General features: G+C 52.0%; 2 protein-coding genes across 3 annotated transcripts; one reads left to right on the top strand and one right to left on the bottom strand.

Moving 5' to 3' along the window:
* Nucleotides 1-57: 57 nt before the first annotated feature.
* RPL36 (ribosomal protein L36) lies at nt 58-6,394 on the bottom strand. The gene is made up of 4 exons (XM_082206823.1): nt 6,381-6,394; nt 3,077-3,171; nt 911-1,045; nt 58-209 (listed from the first exon to the last, which is right to left on the bottom strand). Exons 2-4 carry the CDS (start codon nt 3,167-3,169, stop codon nt 120-122), a joined length of 318 nt encoding a protein of 105 aa, XP_082062949.1. The 5' UTR covers nt 3,170-3,171; nt 6,381-6,394; the 3' UTR covers nt 58-119.
* USE1 (unconventional SNARE in the ER 1) lies at nt 6,392-14,671 on the top strand. 2 transcript variants are annotated; one of them, XM_082206691.1, is made up of 7 exons: nt 6,392-6,692; nt 8,649-8,698; nt 9,450-9,528; nt 10,614-10,761; nt 12,170-12,200; nt 12,890-13,052; nt 13,159-14,671. In XM_082206691.1, the coding sequence occupies exons 1-7, from the start codon at nt 6,486-6,488 to the stop codon at nt 13,339-13,341; spliced, it is 861 nt and encodes a 286-aa protein (XP_082062817.1). In that variant the 5' UTR covers nt 6,392-6,485; the 3' UTR covers nt 13,342-14,671. The 2 variants fall into 2 exon arrangements, with proteins under 2 accessions (XP_082062817.1, XP_082062818.1); XM_082206692.1 differs by lacking the exon at nt 6,392-6,692 and adding an exon at nt 6,722-6,887 and having other exon boundaries at nt 10,614-10,766.
* The last annotated feature ends 233 nt before the right edge of the window (nt 14,672-14,904 follow it).

The following is a 14,904-nucleotide window of genomic DNA, read 5'->3' as shown; positions in this document are numbered from 1 at the left end:
AAATATGGTAACCCACCCCCTCGGTCTCCCTCAATCCCCACAGATGATGCTTCCAGATTTATTTCTTTGAAATACGTTTATTGGGTGCTTTCTTTTTGGGGTGGGGGAACAGGGAGCGGCTAGTCCTTCTTGGCGGCTGCTTTCCTCATGGCCGCCAGGACGTTGCTCAGCTCCTCCCTCTTCCTCTTGGCACGGATGTGGGTGCCCACCTGCGGAAGCAAAAAAGAAGCACTCAGAGACCAGGGGGGGGGATGCAGCCCCCATCACCCCTAGCCAGAAGGGATGATGGGAATTGTAGCTGAAGAGAGTCCAAGTTCGGGAGGCCCTGCTGTGGACCTTGTGTGCACTTGGGGGGGGGCACAGTTGCAACCCCCCCAGGATAAATGCTGGAGGGGGGACCGTGGTGCCCCTGACTCTGTGCTGTGAGGTCAGGGGCGCAGTCTCCCTCTCCAGGCTTCAGCGAAAGCAACGCGAAGCCTCTGGAGGGCGCACTTCAGAGGCTTCGCGTTGCTTTCGCTGAAGCCAGGGAGCCTGCATTCGCCCCATAGGACGCACACACATTTCCCCTTCATTTTTGGAGGGGAAAAAGTGCGTCCTATAGAGCGAAAAATACGGTACACTCGAGTATAAGCTGACTTTGTCAGCACATTTTTTATGCTGAAAAAGCCACTCTCTGCTTGTACTCGAGTGAGGCGGCAGGACGAGCAGCCCCAAAGGAGCCCTGTCCCACCTCTCCCTGCTCCTTTTGGGCTGCTTGTCCTTCCGCCACCCCCAGATTTGTGGTGGGGTGAACTGGCTTATACTAGAGTCAAGTTTTCCCACTTTTTTGTTCTAAAATTAGGTGGGTCAGCTTCTACTCGAGTATAACCCTGCAGGCTCCCCCCCCCCCGCCCAGTTTCAGAGCACTCACCCTTTTCTTGATGAACTTCAGAGCTCGCTTGTCTTTGGAGACCTTGAGAAGCTCCATCGCGCGCCTCTCGTAGGGGGCAAAGCCGCACACTTCCCGGATCATGTCGCGGACAAACTTGGTGTGTTTGGTCAGCCGCTGGAGGAGAAGAAATACAAGAATTAAAGCAAGACAGTGGGGAAAAATACTCGTTTCTGGTGTTGTTTTTTGGCCCTGTTGAGTTTAACTCAGGCTGGCAGAGCACAAGACTCTTCATCTTGGGCTCAAGTCAGACCTTGAGCAATAGATTTGTCAATTCCACTGTAACAAGCCTCCTACTGCTATATACACACATATACACTTCAACCTCCAGGGATAGCCCCACGAAGCCTTGACCTCAGGGCAGCAGGATGAAGCCAGAAGCTAGAGCAGCGAGGGGGAGCACTGCACAGCAATCCCTCTTGCTGCTCTGGCTTCTGGGATACCCGCGCAGCCTGCATTCACTCCATAGGACGCACACACAGTTCCCCTTACTTTTTGCTAGGGAAAAACGTGTGTTTTATAGAGCAAAAAATACGGCATATACATACACCCCGTATTTTTCACTCCATGAGACATACCTAGTTTTTAGAGGGGGAAAGCAGGAACAAAAATATTCTGCCCAGAGCATGTAAGCGGCTCTTGCTTTAAACCCTGCGATAGCTGCGCAGCGCCTCTTGTTCTGCTGGCTTCCCAGCAGGATGAAAGGGAGCCCTTACAAGGGAGCCCTGAGCAGTGGCTCTTGGGGGCTTTTGATTGACGGGCTGCCCTTCTCCCTCCTCGGGGAAAGCCAGCAAGAACCGTATTTTTTGCTCCATAAGACGCACATTTTCCCTCCTAAAAAGGAAGGGGAAATGTGTATGCGTCTTATGGAGCATAAATAGGGTACATACATATATGCGCGCACACACACAGTGGAACCTCGGTTTTCGAACGTAATCCATTCCAGAAGACCATTCTGAAAGGGGGAGCCTCAACACAATGGGGAAACTCAAAAGCCACATTCGGCACCCGAAACATACGACAATGGAGACATTCGACAACCAAGGTTCCATTGTATACACCATTTGTTTTAACTCTTACGTTTTACAATTCAAAATACTCCTTTTTACATGCTTAAGATATCAATGATCCTCTCCTTCCACGGTTCATTTTACGTATCATAAACCCCTGGATATTTCACAAAAGCTAAACCATTCAGTATTCCATTATTGCACCCATCAAAGCTTTTTTACACTGCTGAATTTATCTTAACGCTGCCAAAGTTTTCGGTGTACACTTATTTTTAAGCATTTACCCTGAGAGCAAAGGGAAGCGCTGCAGCCACTGTGAACAGAGGGCCGGGTGGGCGACTTGGGTTAAGGCTCCTATTCAACTGGACCTTTGTTCAGAGTCATGAAGACTAGAACACCGGTTCGTTTTAGGTCTCTGGAGGCACACACATATTTTATTAAATTTTCTGTTCAGCAATTTGAAACACTCATTTTAGCATCCTTCAAAGATCAATGACTTCCCTCCTGCTCCTTCCATGGTTCGTTTTGCACCATAAATCCCTGCCTGTTTTACATAAACTAAACCATTCAGTATTCCATTATTGCATCCACCCAAGCTTACCTACACTGTTTAATTTATCTTAATGCTGCCAGCGTTTTCAAAAATACACAGTTTCCCCCATATATTCAATAAACGTCTTCCAATCTCCTCTAAATGTTAAGTTCTTATTGTTCTCTCAGTCTGCAAGCTGCAACTATTCTGTCAGCTTAAGCGGCGTTGTTTCTCAAACTTGGGGGTCGCCAGCCCTTGCCGGACTACAACTCCCACCGTTCCCATCTAGCAGGACCGGTGGGTGGGCAGGGGATGATGGGGATTGTAGTTTATAACAGCTGGGGACCCCAAGTTTGAGGAAACACTCGCCTGGCGGTTGCAGATCCTCTACAGCAGGCACCCCCAAACTCAGCTCTCCAGATGTTTTGGGACTGCAACTCCCACCATCCCTAGCTAAGAGGACCAGTGGTCAGGGATGATGGGAACTGTAGTCCAAAAACATAAAGAGGGCTGGGTTTGGGGGTGCCTGCTTTACAGGATCCCAGACAAGTTCGGAAGAGCAGGAGCCCAGCAACCCACCCCCCTTTTCCCTGACCCCAGACTCACCCCACGGCGTCGGCACTGGCGTGGCTTCACCACGTTCTTGGTCACCTTGTGGCCCTTGTTCAGGCCCACGGCCATCGGGTAGCGGATCGCCATGGCTAGAGAGAGAGAGAAAGGAAGGTTGTTATTACCACATCCACACTCATCGTACAACCACCCTGTGAGGCAGGCGAGGCCAAGGCCACCCTTTGGGGCTGAGCAAGGGTATGAAGGTGGTTCTGAGTGCCATAGTTACGGACAGTTAACCTGTGGAACTACCTGCCACAGGAGGCAGTGACGGCTGTAGCCTTAGGGGGCTTCCGAAGAGGATTATTTTAATTATTTATTGGATTTATATACCGCCCTATACCCGGGGCAGAATAAAATCAAGATCTAAAACCGCAAAATACATAATAAAAACACATTAGACACATTCAGAGAGGAAAAGGCGGTGAGCAATGATGGCTCCTAGCTGTGCAGATGAACAATACCAGAAGCCACGGTGAGGGAGCGTTTCTCAAGCAAGGATTCTTGTCTGACTACAACTCCCATCTCATCCCTAGCCAGCAGTGGTCAGCGACCAACCGACCAACTCCGAATCTTTTATGGCCACCGCGAAGCATGAAAGCGCACACAGCATGTCAATCAAACCTTCGGTGGCACATTTGTCAATCCTAGCAGCATAAGACCTGGCCACTGAATATGTCAGAGTCCAGGGATGATGGGATTTGTAGTCCAACAGCCGCTGGGGACCCCCGTTTGAGAAGCATGGCTTTGGGGCAACTGGGTGACCCTTTGGGCTAGATATTATCTGTGCCTTTCCCCTCTCGTCCCCTATTAAAGCCATCTAGGCCTGTGACACCCCCATACCTTGTGGCAAGGAGTTCCATAGGGCTTAGTCATTTCTTCCTCTTTATCCCCCCATCCCCAAAATCTGATTTTCCACATTAAAATTTACAATCACAGCACAACATACTCTATATAAACAAGATTCCCAAGAATCTCCTGGACTTCTCCCCTTTGGGGACAGGGGTCTTATTGTTAACTCTTTCCTTCTGCATCTTTTACAACAATCCAAATTTTTATATCTCACTTACAGTGAGGGGGGAAAGTATTTGATCCCCTGCTAAATTTGCCCTTTTGCCGTCTGGTGAAGAAACGCCCAGTCCATAAATTTAATGGTAGGTTTGCTGTAGCTGTGAGAGACAGAATAACAACAGGAAAAACCCCCCAGAAACCTAGAAGACAAAAGTCCCAGATGGATGTGCATTATAATGCGTGAAATAAGTATTTGATCCCCTCTCAACCAGCCAAGTGTCAGGCTACCTGGTATCTTCACTGTATGTAACGAGCTGAGATGATAAGCACCTGCTGTAAGGGAGAGGTCTTGCCCATCAGGCCAGCTCGTCACAGTACCAAAAGACACCTGTCGACAGAAGCAAGCAATCAAATCAGGGCACTGAAAATGGGTCGAAAATGACCCAAAACACACGGCCAAGGCAACAAAGGAGTGGCTCAAGAGGAAGCACATTAAGATCCTGGAGTGGCCTAGCCAGTCTCCAGACCTTAATCCCTTCCAAAATCTGTGGAGGGAGGTTTGAGTAGCTACACAGCAGCCTCAAAATCTTACTGACTTGGAGAAGATCTGCAAAGAGGAGTGGGACGAAATACCCCCTAAGGTGTGCGCAAACCTGGTGGCCGCCTACAAGAAACGTCTGAGATTGCCAACAAGGGTTTTGCCACCAAGTACTAAGTCATCTTTTGCAAAGGGATCAATCACACCCGAGCAGGAATAAAGATAACAATTACAATTACAAGAATAACTATAATGAGAATAATAAAATAATAGTTTGTTTCCCCCTTGCACTCCCCTATAAGAATTCTAAGGTCTCAAATGTAGAATAAAGCGTTCATAAATGTACCAGGCAAACACATACATAAGTATATAAACCACATGTACAGGAGAGCAATCCTGGAACCATTTAGACTCTCCCAAGTTGACCTCAACTATTTCTCTGCAAGGAGGAAGGAAAGGGGGAAAATAATAATTGTCTTTGGACAGTAGGGGCTTACACCTCTCTTTTCAAATATCGCCTGGCAAGTATTTGTTAAGCTGAGCAAACTACCAAGATGCGCAAGAGATTCAGGAACTAAGTATTTACCATCTCCCAGGAATGGCCAGGCTACCCAGAAAATTCAAGTAAGGCATAATTACCATTATTACAAAAATCTGGGATTACAGGCCAGACCTCTCTCCCTTGCAGCAGGTACTTCTAATCTCAGCTCGTTACACAGTGAAAACACCAGATCAAATACTTATTTCACTCATTATAACGTACATCCATCTCGGACTTTTGTCTTCTGGGGTTTTTCCTGTTGTTATTCTGTCTCTCACAGCTACAAGAAGCCTACCGTTCAAATTATGGACTGGTCAATTCTTCGTCAGGGGGCAAATTTAGCAGGGGATCAAATACTAAGTGAAATTGCAATCCCACTAACGACTGGAACAGATTGCAATGGGATGCGATATACACAGAGTCTACGTAAAAGAAGGTTGCCAAAAGATCAATCCATTGGTTGAGCTCCAATGTGCAATGAGGCTAATTTTATAAAATTAAACTGACAGTAAGTCAAATCGCATGGAGAAACTAAAGTCTAAGCGGGTATTTAAGGAATTTGATTCGGGAACAAAAGGGGAAGATCGGAAGCCTTGTAAAAAAACTTAATCACAAATGTATACACAAAACAGTAATAATAATAATAATTTAATTAAACCCCACCCACTGTGGGCCGTTTCCAGAAAAATATTAAAATACTGTAACACATCAAACATTAAAAGCTTCCCTAAACAGGGCTGCCTTCTAAAAGCAGGAATAATTGCTTCTTTTTTTATTTCTCACTTTGCCTCTTGCACTTTTCTGTTATAAAGCTCTGAACCAATAAGGCATCTATTTTTTAAAAGGAGCTTTTCACGATGGTTTCTTTAAGGCAAACTTTGAAGCTGCCCCCATTTCTTTAGTTTGGGCCCTGCAGATTTCAGATTTTTCTGGTCTCTTTGGCCCTTTGGGCGTAATGCGCCCCCCATTTCTTTCTGGGGGGGGGCGCCAACTCCCAGCATGCTCCGGGGCCCCGCTCTGCCTCCATGGCCTAGTAGGGTCTCCCTGGGGCCCCGCCTGGCCCTGGAAAGGGCGCCCGGTACGGAGCCGCCTCCCTCCGCCCCGCCTCGGCCGGGGCCCCCTCGCCTCCCCCGGGCTCCCCTCCGCCTCGCCCGCCGCCCCGCCGCGGAGGATGGCCGCGGATCCTGCCTGGCCGCCCCGGCGGAGCTCACCTGCCGCCGCTGCTGCTGCTGCTCCCTCCAGGTCCCGCCGGAAAAAGGAACGCCGGAAGTGGAGGCGGCGGCTATGTGCGCTTGCGCGACCCAGCCCCGCCGGAAATGGAGGAAACCATAGAGACGCCGCGTCCCAGAGAGGACGGATGTGATCGTCCCGACCCGGAAGTTGTCGTTTCTGGCTCTGCCATGGCGGCGGCGGCGGCGGTGATGCCGGTTCCCCGGGCGGAGCTGAAGCTGGTGCGGCTGCTGAGCCGTTGCGAGGCGCTGGCGGCCGACCGGCGCGGGCCGGACGAGTGGCGCCTGGAGAAGGTCCGTGCGCGGCGGGGGCGGCGGGCGAGGGGCGGGGACCCACAATGCAGGGCGGGGTTGCTATGGGAACGGGGGGAGCCGCCCCCTTTGGGCAGCTGCCTGGCAGGCCGGCATCCGGCAGGGGAAGCTTTCCCTGCCAAGAGCAGCCCCTGGAGGCCGCCTGCCTGTCTCGCAGGTCTCTCGTATCAGATTTGGGTTTTTAAAAAATAAGAATACGCAATTTCATAGATTCTCAGGATTTGAAGAATCAAAAATAGCAATTATAAATACTTTCACTTGTTAAAAGAATTAAAAAATCTTTCCTAGATTATAAACAACTTCTAATCCAGTAAGTCTGAAGATCACTTAAAGGGCTCAACGTAAATTTACAAGTAGACGCACATTATTTACAAACAGTCTTTGCAATTATTATCAGCAGTTGTGCTTTGTTGTTTACTCATTTTTATGCTGCCCCGTGGCTCAAAAAAGTTCATGGAGCAGCATAGCAATGGGTATTATTTTTTTTTAAAGTACAAATTAAAACGTCAGGGCGCAAGATCAAAGGCATGTCTGGATTAGATCACGCATTCCAGCTACCAGTCTCGGCCTTACGTCCGTGTAACAGATGCAAGGAATCTGAAAACGCAAAGAAAATCTCTTGAGGTCATATCATATTGTAGCAAAAATGGAGAGGTGGTTTTAAACACACACACAACTACTTCTTCGATCCCTTGTAGCCGAGTAAGATTGTCTTCCATAAACACGGTCTTAACAAGGAGTCCGTAAGTGACTGTGGAGGCCAGTTCTGGATCCCCACGTCCTTCCACAGTGGAGACATTGATTTCCAGACAGGAGTTGATCCCAGTGAGGGTTTGCCAAGCATGCCTTCCTCTTAGCACAATTCTCCCTTGCGTCCTGAGTTCGAGTGTCTTCAAAGCCCACGACACCTTTGCTCAAGTCTGTTCTCCAACTGGAGCCCTCACAGGCCAGTGTTTCCCAGTTGTCGGTGTTTATACTCCATTTTTTTAGCTTTGCCTTGAGAGGGTCTTTGAACCTCTTTTGTTGACCACCAGTATTACGCTTTCCATTTTTAAGTTCCTTTTTAAGCTGGGGGGGGTGGGTCTTGGTGGCACCCCTAACCAGAAGGTTGTAATTTCAGAAGGTTTTTGGAGCGCTGGCAACCTTCCGGCCGTGGAAGGCAATCTCACGGAATGTCCTGCCACCTGCCACACGGTGGCCACTGGGTGTCGCCCTCGGCCTAAAGGGGCTCCGCTCCAGCTTTGCCTTGGGAGGACCTTGACAGAGCGAGCCTCTCCGTCCCCCCCCCCCCATCAACCTGCCACGTCATGGGTCCGTTCAGAGCCAGAGGGTTGCTGTCCCCTCGTGGTCCCCCTCCACCGTTGGAGGCAGGGAACATCCCTTAAGTCCTAACACTCTGCTAGGAATTGCAAGCAGGGAGAGTTGCTGCTGCTGTGCTACAGTCAAATCCTGCTTCCAGTTGCAACTGGAACTGGTGCAAACTGGTGCATGTAGCCAGCCACTGGGAGAGGACAGGAGGGCCTGACCACCCCCTTTTTTTGGGGGGGGGGTTTGCAAAATAAATCACACAATTATCCCAGTTAAATTTTGAAATAAAACCAGATTCTTCCAAATCTTTTTTTTAAAATGCAATATTTATTAAATCTCCATTTTATATTATTAAAATACCATAACATTTTCCTATGATATCGATTCAGTTGAAATGTCGACCTCCTTCCCTCCCAACTCGTGGCTACCTGAATTTTTCTTTTTAAATCTTTTAGCATTTGTGCATTTTCCTCCTTACTTCTCTGTGAAGAAGTGAGGCCACGAAAAGCCCCTTTAAATGCCCTAAATAGGTTACCTGAAGGCGGGTTTCTGTGGCACCAAATGCTCCTTCGCTTGACGAAGGCTCTGGCCCAGTGCTGCTCACACCAGTTCCCTCTCTTTCGTTCCCAGTACGTCTCTGCCCTGGAAGAGATGCTCCTGGACCTCAAGAAACACTCCAGGTGAGATCCTTTCCCTCGTGGGATCTGCAGAGGTCTCAGAACCACAGAATTCTGCAAGGCAGAAATCCCAACCAAAGCTTCCAATCGCTGCTTAAACACCCCCAAGAAAGGAGAGTCTGAGGGAGTCCCTTCCCCTTTCGAACAGCTCTTGCCTTCAGAAAGTTCTTCCTGGTGTTTAGTAAGAATCCCCTTTCTTGGAACTTGAAGGCCTGGGTTCGAGTCCTCCCCTCCAGAGCAGGAGAAAACCAAGCTTGCGCCATCTCCCATGTGGCACAGCCCTTCAGATATCTCCTCTCAGCCTCCTCTTCTCCAGGCTGAACACTCCCAACTTCTTCAACCGTTCCTCGTAAGGCTTGGGTCTCCAGACCCTTGATCGTCTTGGTCACCCTCCTCTGAACGCCCTCCGGCTTGTCAATCTCCTCTGGAGGTACCCAGAACTGAACTCGGGACTCCAGGTGGGGTCTGACCAAGGCAGAATGGAGCGGTACTATGGCTTCCCTTGATCTGGACACTAGACTTCTCTTGAGGCAGCCTAGAACAGCACTCGCCTTTTCTGCTGCTGCATCACACAGTTGACTTCAAGGGCCTTCTCCAGAATCCTAGCAAAACAGATGTAGGAACAGAGGAAACTGCTTTCTGCCATGTCAGACCATTGGGTTTCAGGCAGGGGGAGAGCAGGGATGCCAGAGACCAGGCAGTGCACCGGCCTGATCCGGCCGCTTTCCTTACCGTCCCGATGTTCCCCTTTCAGCAAACCTGCTCCCGAGGTGCTGAACGAATATTCCCGCAAGGTGGATTTCCTGAAGGGGCTGCTGGAAGCAGACAAGCTGGTAAGGCCCGTTGTTTGTGGACTTCCTTCGTGGTGGGCCTTCTCCCCAATAGCAGAAGGCCGGGCTGCGTCGTCGTGTTGTAAACAAAAATTGCCCTTCTTCCCTTATGGGGTACCCAAGAGCCCATATAGAGTCCTTACATAGGTTCCCTATTGGTAGGAGAGAATAACAGAGGCCAAGCAGAGAATATTGAGAAGCAAAGCAGCTAGTAAGCTTGATCTTTATTGATCTGTTGCAACAGGGTTCTCCCCTCACCCGCAGGAGAGAGGAGGAACCCCGAAAAATGGTGCGCAAGGCCTTATAAAGACTTTTGAAATTGCCACCCTGTAGATCAAGACCACCCCCAGAAACATCAGACATACATCACAGAAGGGGTGTAACCTAAGACCACCCCTCATATATATCACACCTACATCACAGAAAAGGCGGTCTAAAACAGAAATTTGAATATTGTTTTCTCCTGTTGTTGTTTATCTCCTGTCTGGCAGGTTACTTGATTGGATTGCCTGGCGAGCCTGGCCAATCTTTCGTAATGATAAATACCATATTTTTTGCTCTATAAGACTCACTTTTCCCCTCCCAAAAAGGAAAGGGAAATGTGTGTGCGTCTTATGGAGCGAATGCAGGCTGCGCAGCTATCCCAGAAGCCAGAACAGCAAGAGGGATTGCTGCTTTCACTGCGCAGCAGTTCTGTTCTGGCTTCTGAGATTCAGAATATTTTTCTTCTTGCTTTCCTCCTCCAAAAACTAGGTGCGTCTTGTGGTCAGGTGCGTCTTATAGAGCAAAAAAATGCAGTGTGCTTAGTTCCTGGGCCAGGTCACAGGCTCACACCTTATTCAAACACAGACGTACCCTTAAGACAGGATTTGTGAAGGAAAAGACAATGGGGAGGCTTTTCCATTTTGACCTTGCAGAGAAAACATTTGCTCAGTTTAGGAATCAAAATGGTTCCAGGTTGGTCTTCCTGTGCTGATCTATGTACGTGCTTGGTTGGCACACTTATGAACATCACCATATATCTAAGACCATAAAGTTCCTTTCAGAGTCGCAAGCCCCTTTCTCCCTCTCTCTCTCTTCCTCCGCAGTCGTCGTCGTCCGAAAAGGCCCTGGCCAACCAGTTCCTGGCCCCCGGGAGGACCCCCACCACCACCAAGGAGAGGACGCCAGCCACCAAGACGGTGCACCTACAAACCAAGGCCCGCTACACGGGCGAGATGAGGAACGAACTTCTTGGTACAGTTATGTCTCACCGGCCGAGGCTGGCGGCGGCAGATCCTCTCGCCGCTTCCCCCTGGGGGGTCACTTGGGCTCGCTGCTTCCTTCACCTCGGCTCTGGCTCTCTGTGTGGGCCCCTGTTTCTGTGTGGGGTCTCCCCCAATGGCATCTTCTGTCTTTAGGGACAGGCCAAGTTCAGGGTGGGGGAATCCTTTTGCGCCCTTCCAGGAACCAGTGTTAGCTACGCCAGCTGGGTGCCAATGGCTCCTTAAACCGAGGTTGCAGTCACAAAAACAGATACAGTCGGACCTCGGTTGTCGAACTTACATCTGTTCCGGGAGTCGAAATGGTTCAAAAACCGAGGCACGGCTTCTGATCAGCTGCAGGAGCTTCCTGCGCTCACAAAAAGTGTTCACAAACCGGAACGCTCGCTTCCGGGTTTGCGGCATCCGGGAGCCAAAACATCTGACTCGCAAGGCGTCTGGGATCCAAGGTACGACTGTATCTGGTTGCCATTTTGGGGCAAGTCTTGCTTTGCAAAGGATGGACTGGCTGTGGTTGATTCCCAGTTAAATAGCTGGCTAGTTCGGAAGACCACCTTGAGCAGGGTTAAGAGAACTTGGAAGGAGGAAAGTCACTTGATTCAGGGACTGTCCACCAAGCCGCAGAGCTAAAGGCAGCTGCGAGCAGAGCCAGAGAGAGGGGTGGCCTGGGGAGTGTCGCAGGGGCCGGGTAGAGATGCTCAGAGGGCCACATGGAGCCTGACATTCCCTGTTCCTGGGCAAATGTAGTTCCTCAGCCTACAACGAGGCAGGAGGCCTCCAAAGGCCCCAGTACCTCCGACCCCAATTCCCCCCTGTCACTGAACGCTCTCTCTCTCTCTTCCTCCCCACCTTTCTGCTTCGCCAGGACCCCTCACACCTGCCTGGTAAGTGTCTGCTCAGATCCATGTGTACAAAAGCGCTTCAGAAGGCGCCTTTGTGTCTTTTTGAGGAATCGACTTCGCCCGTTTGGGAGATCCGTTTTTATTTCCGATGGAACTGCTTTCTCCTCCTCCTCGAGTTCATTTGGGGCGGTTCTGTCGCTCATCAAACCGGTTTTCACAGGGTGGGAGAATTGTAAAGTCGGAAGGGCCTCAGTTCAGTCATGTCTGTTGATTTCAATGGGTCTCCTCTGAGTAGGACCATGTACCATCCCATCCTTTGGGCGCTCGCTGTTTCTGGCTGTCTTGTCAGCTTTTGGGGGTCCCTGTCGCTCCTTCCCCTCCCTGCCTGCCTGCCGTTACTTTTGGGGCGCTGTGCCTCCACCCTTCCCTCTCTACCCCTGTCCGCCTGCAGGTCGCCTTCTGCTGGCCTCTGGCCTTTCTTTTGCACCTCTCCCCCAGCTGATGAACACAGACAAAACCTTTTCCTCCTTCCTTCCCCAGATCTGGAGGAGACGAGCCTGAGAAAACGCACGTGAGTGTCTCGCGGGGCTTTTGCTCTGGGGCGGCGTGACTCAGAAGACGTCCTTTGTTCTATTTGGGGAGGCCGGGTTTTGGTGGGGGGCAGGAAGGGGAGGGTGGGGCTGTCCTGGCTTGCTCTGCCAGGAACACAAAGTGTGTGCCAGTCCAGGGGGCGGGGGGTAGGCAGTTGCAGAATGTGGACCGTGGGCTGGATGGAAGAATCTTCTATCCTTTGACCTTTGGGGATGTAGGAGAAGTTCCAAAAAAAGCTCAACAACTTTGGCTTCATCCAACGACAGTGGGTAGATCAAATAACTGCCAGTTTTTTAATACTGTGAGTAGATTGCAGTCTATTGGGAGTTGGACGTCCCTTTACTATATAATAAAAAGGTAAGGATGTCGTCACGCTGCTGTTCACTTGGTCACAGGCAGGTGGTGCTGTGCAGTACAGCTTGAAGGAGAGAGCTGGTGGGCAAGTGGTCCAGGCAAGCAGTGTGGGGGGGGGGGAGCCAGAGCAGGCTGCAGCAGCCCCCCCCCCCCAGATCCACTGGCTCCTTGAGGCCTGCCAGCCCCAGGCCCCCTTCTCTGGGGTTGTTGGAGGGAGGAGTAGGTGTGCCTGGGGAGCAAAGTGAACAGTGGCACAGCCCCGAGCACAAATGTAAGGAGGGCTCTCTCCTCTCTCTCTCTGTTGATACACCCCAGGGGCCCCCTCCCGGACGAGAAGCAGTCGGCCGCTGAGCTGGACGCCGTCCTCCAGCACCACCACAGCATCCAGGAGAAGCTGGCTGAGGAGATGCTCCACCTGGCGCGCAACCTCAAGAACAACACTCTGGGGGCGCAGAACGTCATCAAGCAAGACAACCAGGTGAGGCGGGTACTCAAGGGGGGGGGGGGAGCATGGCTTGTGGGGCCCCCTGCCTGCCCCCCCTTGCCCCCAGTCGCACAGGTTGTAACTCAGGGTTTCCACGCAGACTCTGTCCCACTCGCTCAAGCTGGCCGACCACAACTTTGAGAAGCTGAAGGACGAGTCGGACCGCCTGGAGCAGCACGCCAAGAAGTCCGTCAACTGGCTCCTCTGGCTGATGCTCATCGTCGTCTGCTTCATCTTCATCAGCATGATCCTCTTCATCCGCATCTTCCCCAAGCTCAGGTGATTCCTCAGGCCGAGGGCGGCAACCTGGCGACTCCTCGGTTCGCCTCACGCCGTTGCCCACAAAGTCCGAGGCCCCCCGGCGCTTCTCTGACGGAGTCTCTGAAGACACTCTCTGGACGGGAGCTCCTGGCGCTTCTCTGACGGAGTCTCTGAAGACACTCGCTGGAAGGGAGCTCCTGGCGCTTCTCTGACGGAGTCTCTGAAGACACTCTCTGGACGGGAGCTCCTGGCGCTTCTCTGACGGAGTCTCTGAAGACACTCGCTGGAAGGGAGCTGCTCTGGGAGAAAACGTCCTGCCTGCTTATACGGTTGACAGTGGGGAGGCTCCTTCAGCTCCTAAGCTGGGCCCGAGCAGGGAGAGCAGTTGGGGGTTCAAGCCGTTTGGGACCTGGCTATGGCTTGCTTCCAAGAGCCTGGTTTCCCCAGGCAGAGGCGGAGTTGCCAGACCAGGCCCAGTCTCTGTTGCATGCGGGGGGCAGGGGGGAATCCGACAGGAACATGTCTTCTTCCTCCTGACTGCTACCTTTCCACCTGCAGGGAGCCGAGTCCCTGTTTGGATGAGGGCGACCATTCTGTCATCGTGTAAAGCCCCCTGTATCCCCCCCCCCAAAGTGCACCTTCACAGCTCAGCTACCATTTGGGGACGGCCTGGAAGGAGGAATACGAGGCCGTTGGGGTTCCGTTTACCTCTAACGAGGTTCTGCCGCCTGTAGAGGAAAACCAGGACTCTGGAGCTGGGGGATTCTTGGCCGACGAGTTGGGGCAGGTTGGTGGGGGGGGGGAGAAAATCACCTATTCTGTTCTTCTCCCCCCAAAGCCCCAGGTCCTAAACATTCAGGTGTAAGGACTCCGCCAGGTTCTGCTCTTCTTTCTCCCTCCCAGCCAAAAAGGAAAACACAACTTTGGGGGGGGTGTTGGCCACAGTTCTTACGTCTGGGGTTAGACTGCATGTGCCACAGCGACAGCAGGGGGAACGAGGGCTGCTGGAGGCACCTCCCCATTTCGAGAGCAAAGGCGCCCCCACCTCGCAGCGGCGGTGAATCACCTGCAGAAAGAGGCGCCGCTCCCCAGTGGGGGCCTCACCCTGCGCACAGTCAACTTGGCATGTGGGCCGGGAGAGGCGCAGTCCCCCGAGGGGGAGAGGCCCTGCCTTGGCCGCCCAAACGCCGGGGCTCTGCGTCGCCCCCACTTCCCTGCGCCAGAGCAATGAGCCTCTGCTTGCCCCCCGCCGCACGGAAAATGTACTTCGCCCTGCCAGGGAGGGAGCCGAGTGACGCAACGCCAGCCAGCCAGCCTGCCGCCACTCGCGCATTAAAAGCAAAATCCGACTCGCTGCCACGGTGTGATTCTTTTGTGCGTGCGGCCGGGGCGGTTGGGGGGCAGCAGCTCTGCACCCGCAGCCCCCTTTGACGTGGGGCTCTGCGCTCAGCGGCGGAGAGTTCAACTGCGGAACTCCCCTCCGTGGGAGGCAGCTTAGCCAGAGACGCCTTGGCGCCTTCTGCCTGCCAATCAGGGGTCCTGCCGGCGGAGGGGCAGATTGAGATGCCTCTGGCGCAACGGGAGC

This window comes from Podarcis vaucheri (genome assembly GCF_965113315.1).
Source record: "Podarcis vaucheri genome assembly, chromosome: 18".
Classification (NCBI taxonomy): Eukaryota; Metazoa; Chordata; class Lepidosauria; order Squamata; family Lacertidae; genus Podarcis; species Podarcis vaucheri.
The sequence above is the reverse complement of the archived record's forward strand: the minus strand, read 5'-3'. Positions and strand labels throughout refer to the sequence as shown.

What these genes read in the sequence shown, in the direction of transcription:
- USE1 (XM_082206691.1), top strand. Translation starts at nt 6,486, where the DNA reads ATGGAGGAAACCATAGAGACGCCGCGTCCCAGAGAGGACGGATGTGAT. An exon ending in TGCTGGAAGCAGACAAGCTG is followed by an intron (nt 9,529 to 10,613) that starts GTAAGGCCCGTT and finishes CTTCCTCCGCAG; the next exon opens with TCGTCGTCGTCCGAAAAGGC. An exon ending in GATGAGGAACGAACTTCTTG is followed by an intron (nt 10,762 to 12,169) that starts GTACAGTTATGT and finishes TTCCTTCCCCAG; the next exon opens with ATCTGGAGGAGACGAGCCTG.
- RPL36 (XM_082206823.1), bottom strand. Translation starts at nt 3,169, where the DNA reads ATGGCGATCCGCTACCCGATGGCCGTGGGCCTGAACAAGGGCCACAAG. An exon ending in GCCAGTGCCGACGCCGTGGG is followed by an intron (nt 1,046 to 3,076) that starts GTGAGTCTGGGG and finishes CTTCTCCTCCAG; the next exon opens with CGGCTGACCAAACACACCAA. An exon ending in TGAAGTTCATCAAGAAAAGG is followed by an intron (nt 210 to 910) that starts GTGAGTGCTCTG and finishes TTGCTTCCGCAG; the next exon opens with GTGGGCACCCACATCCGTGC.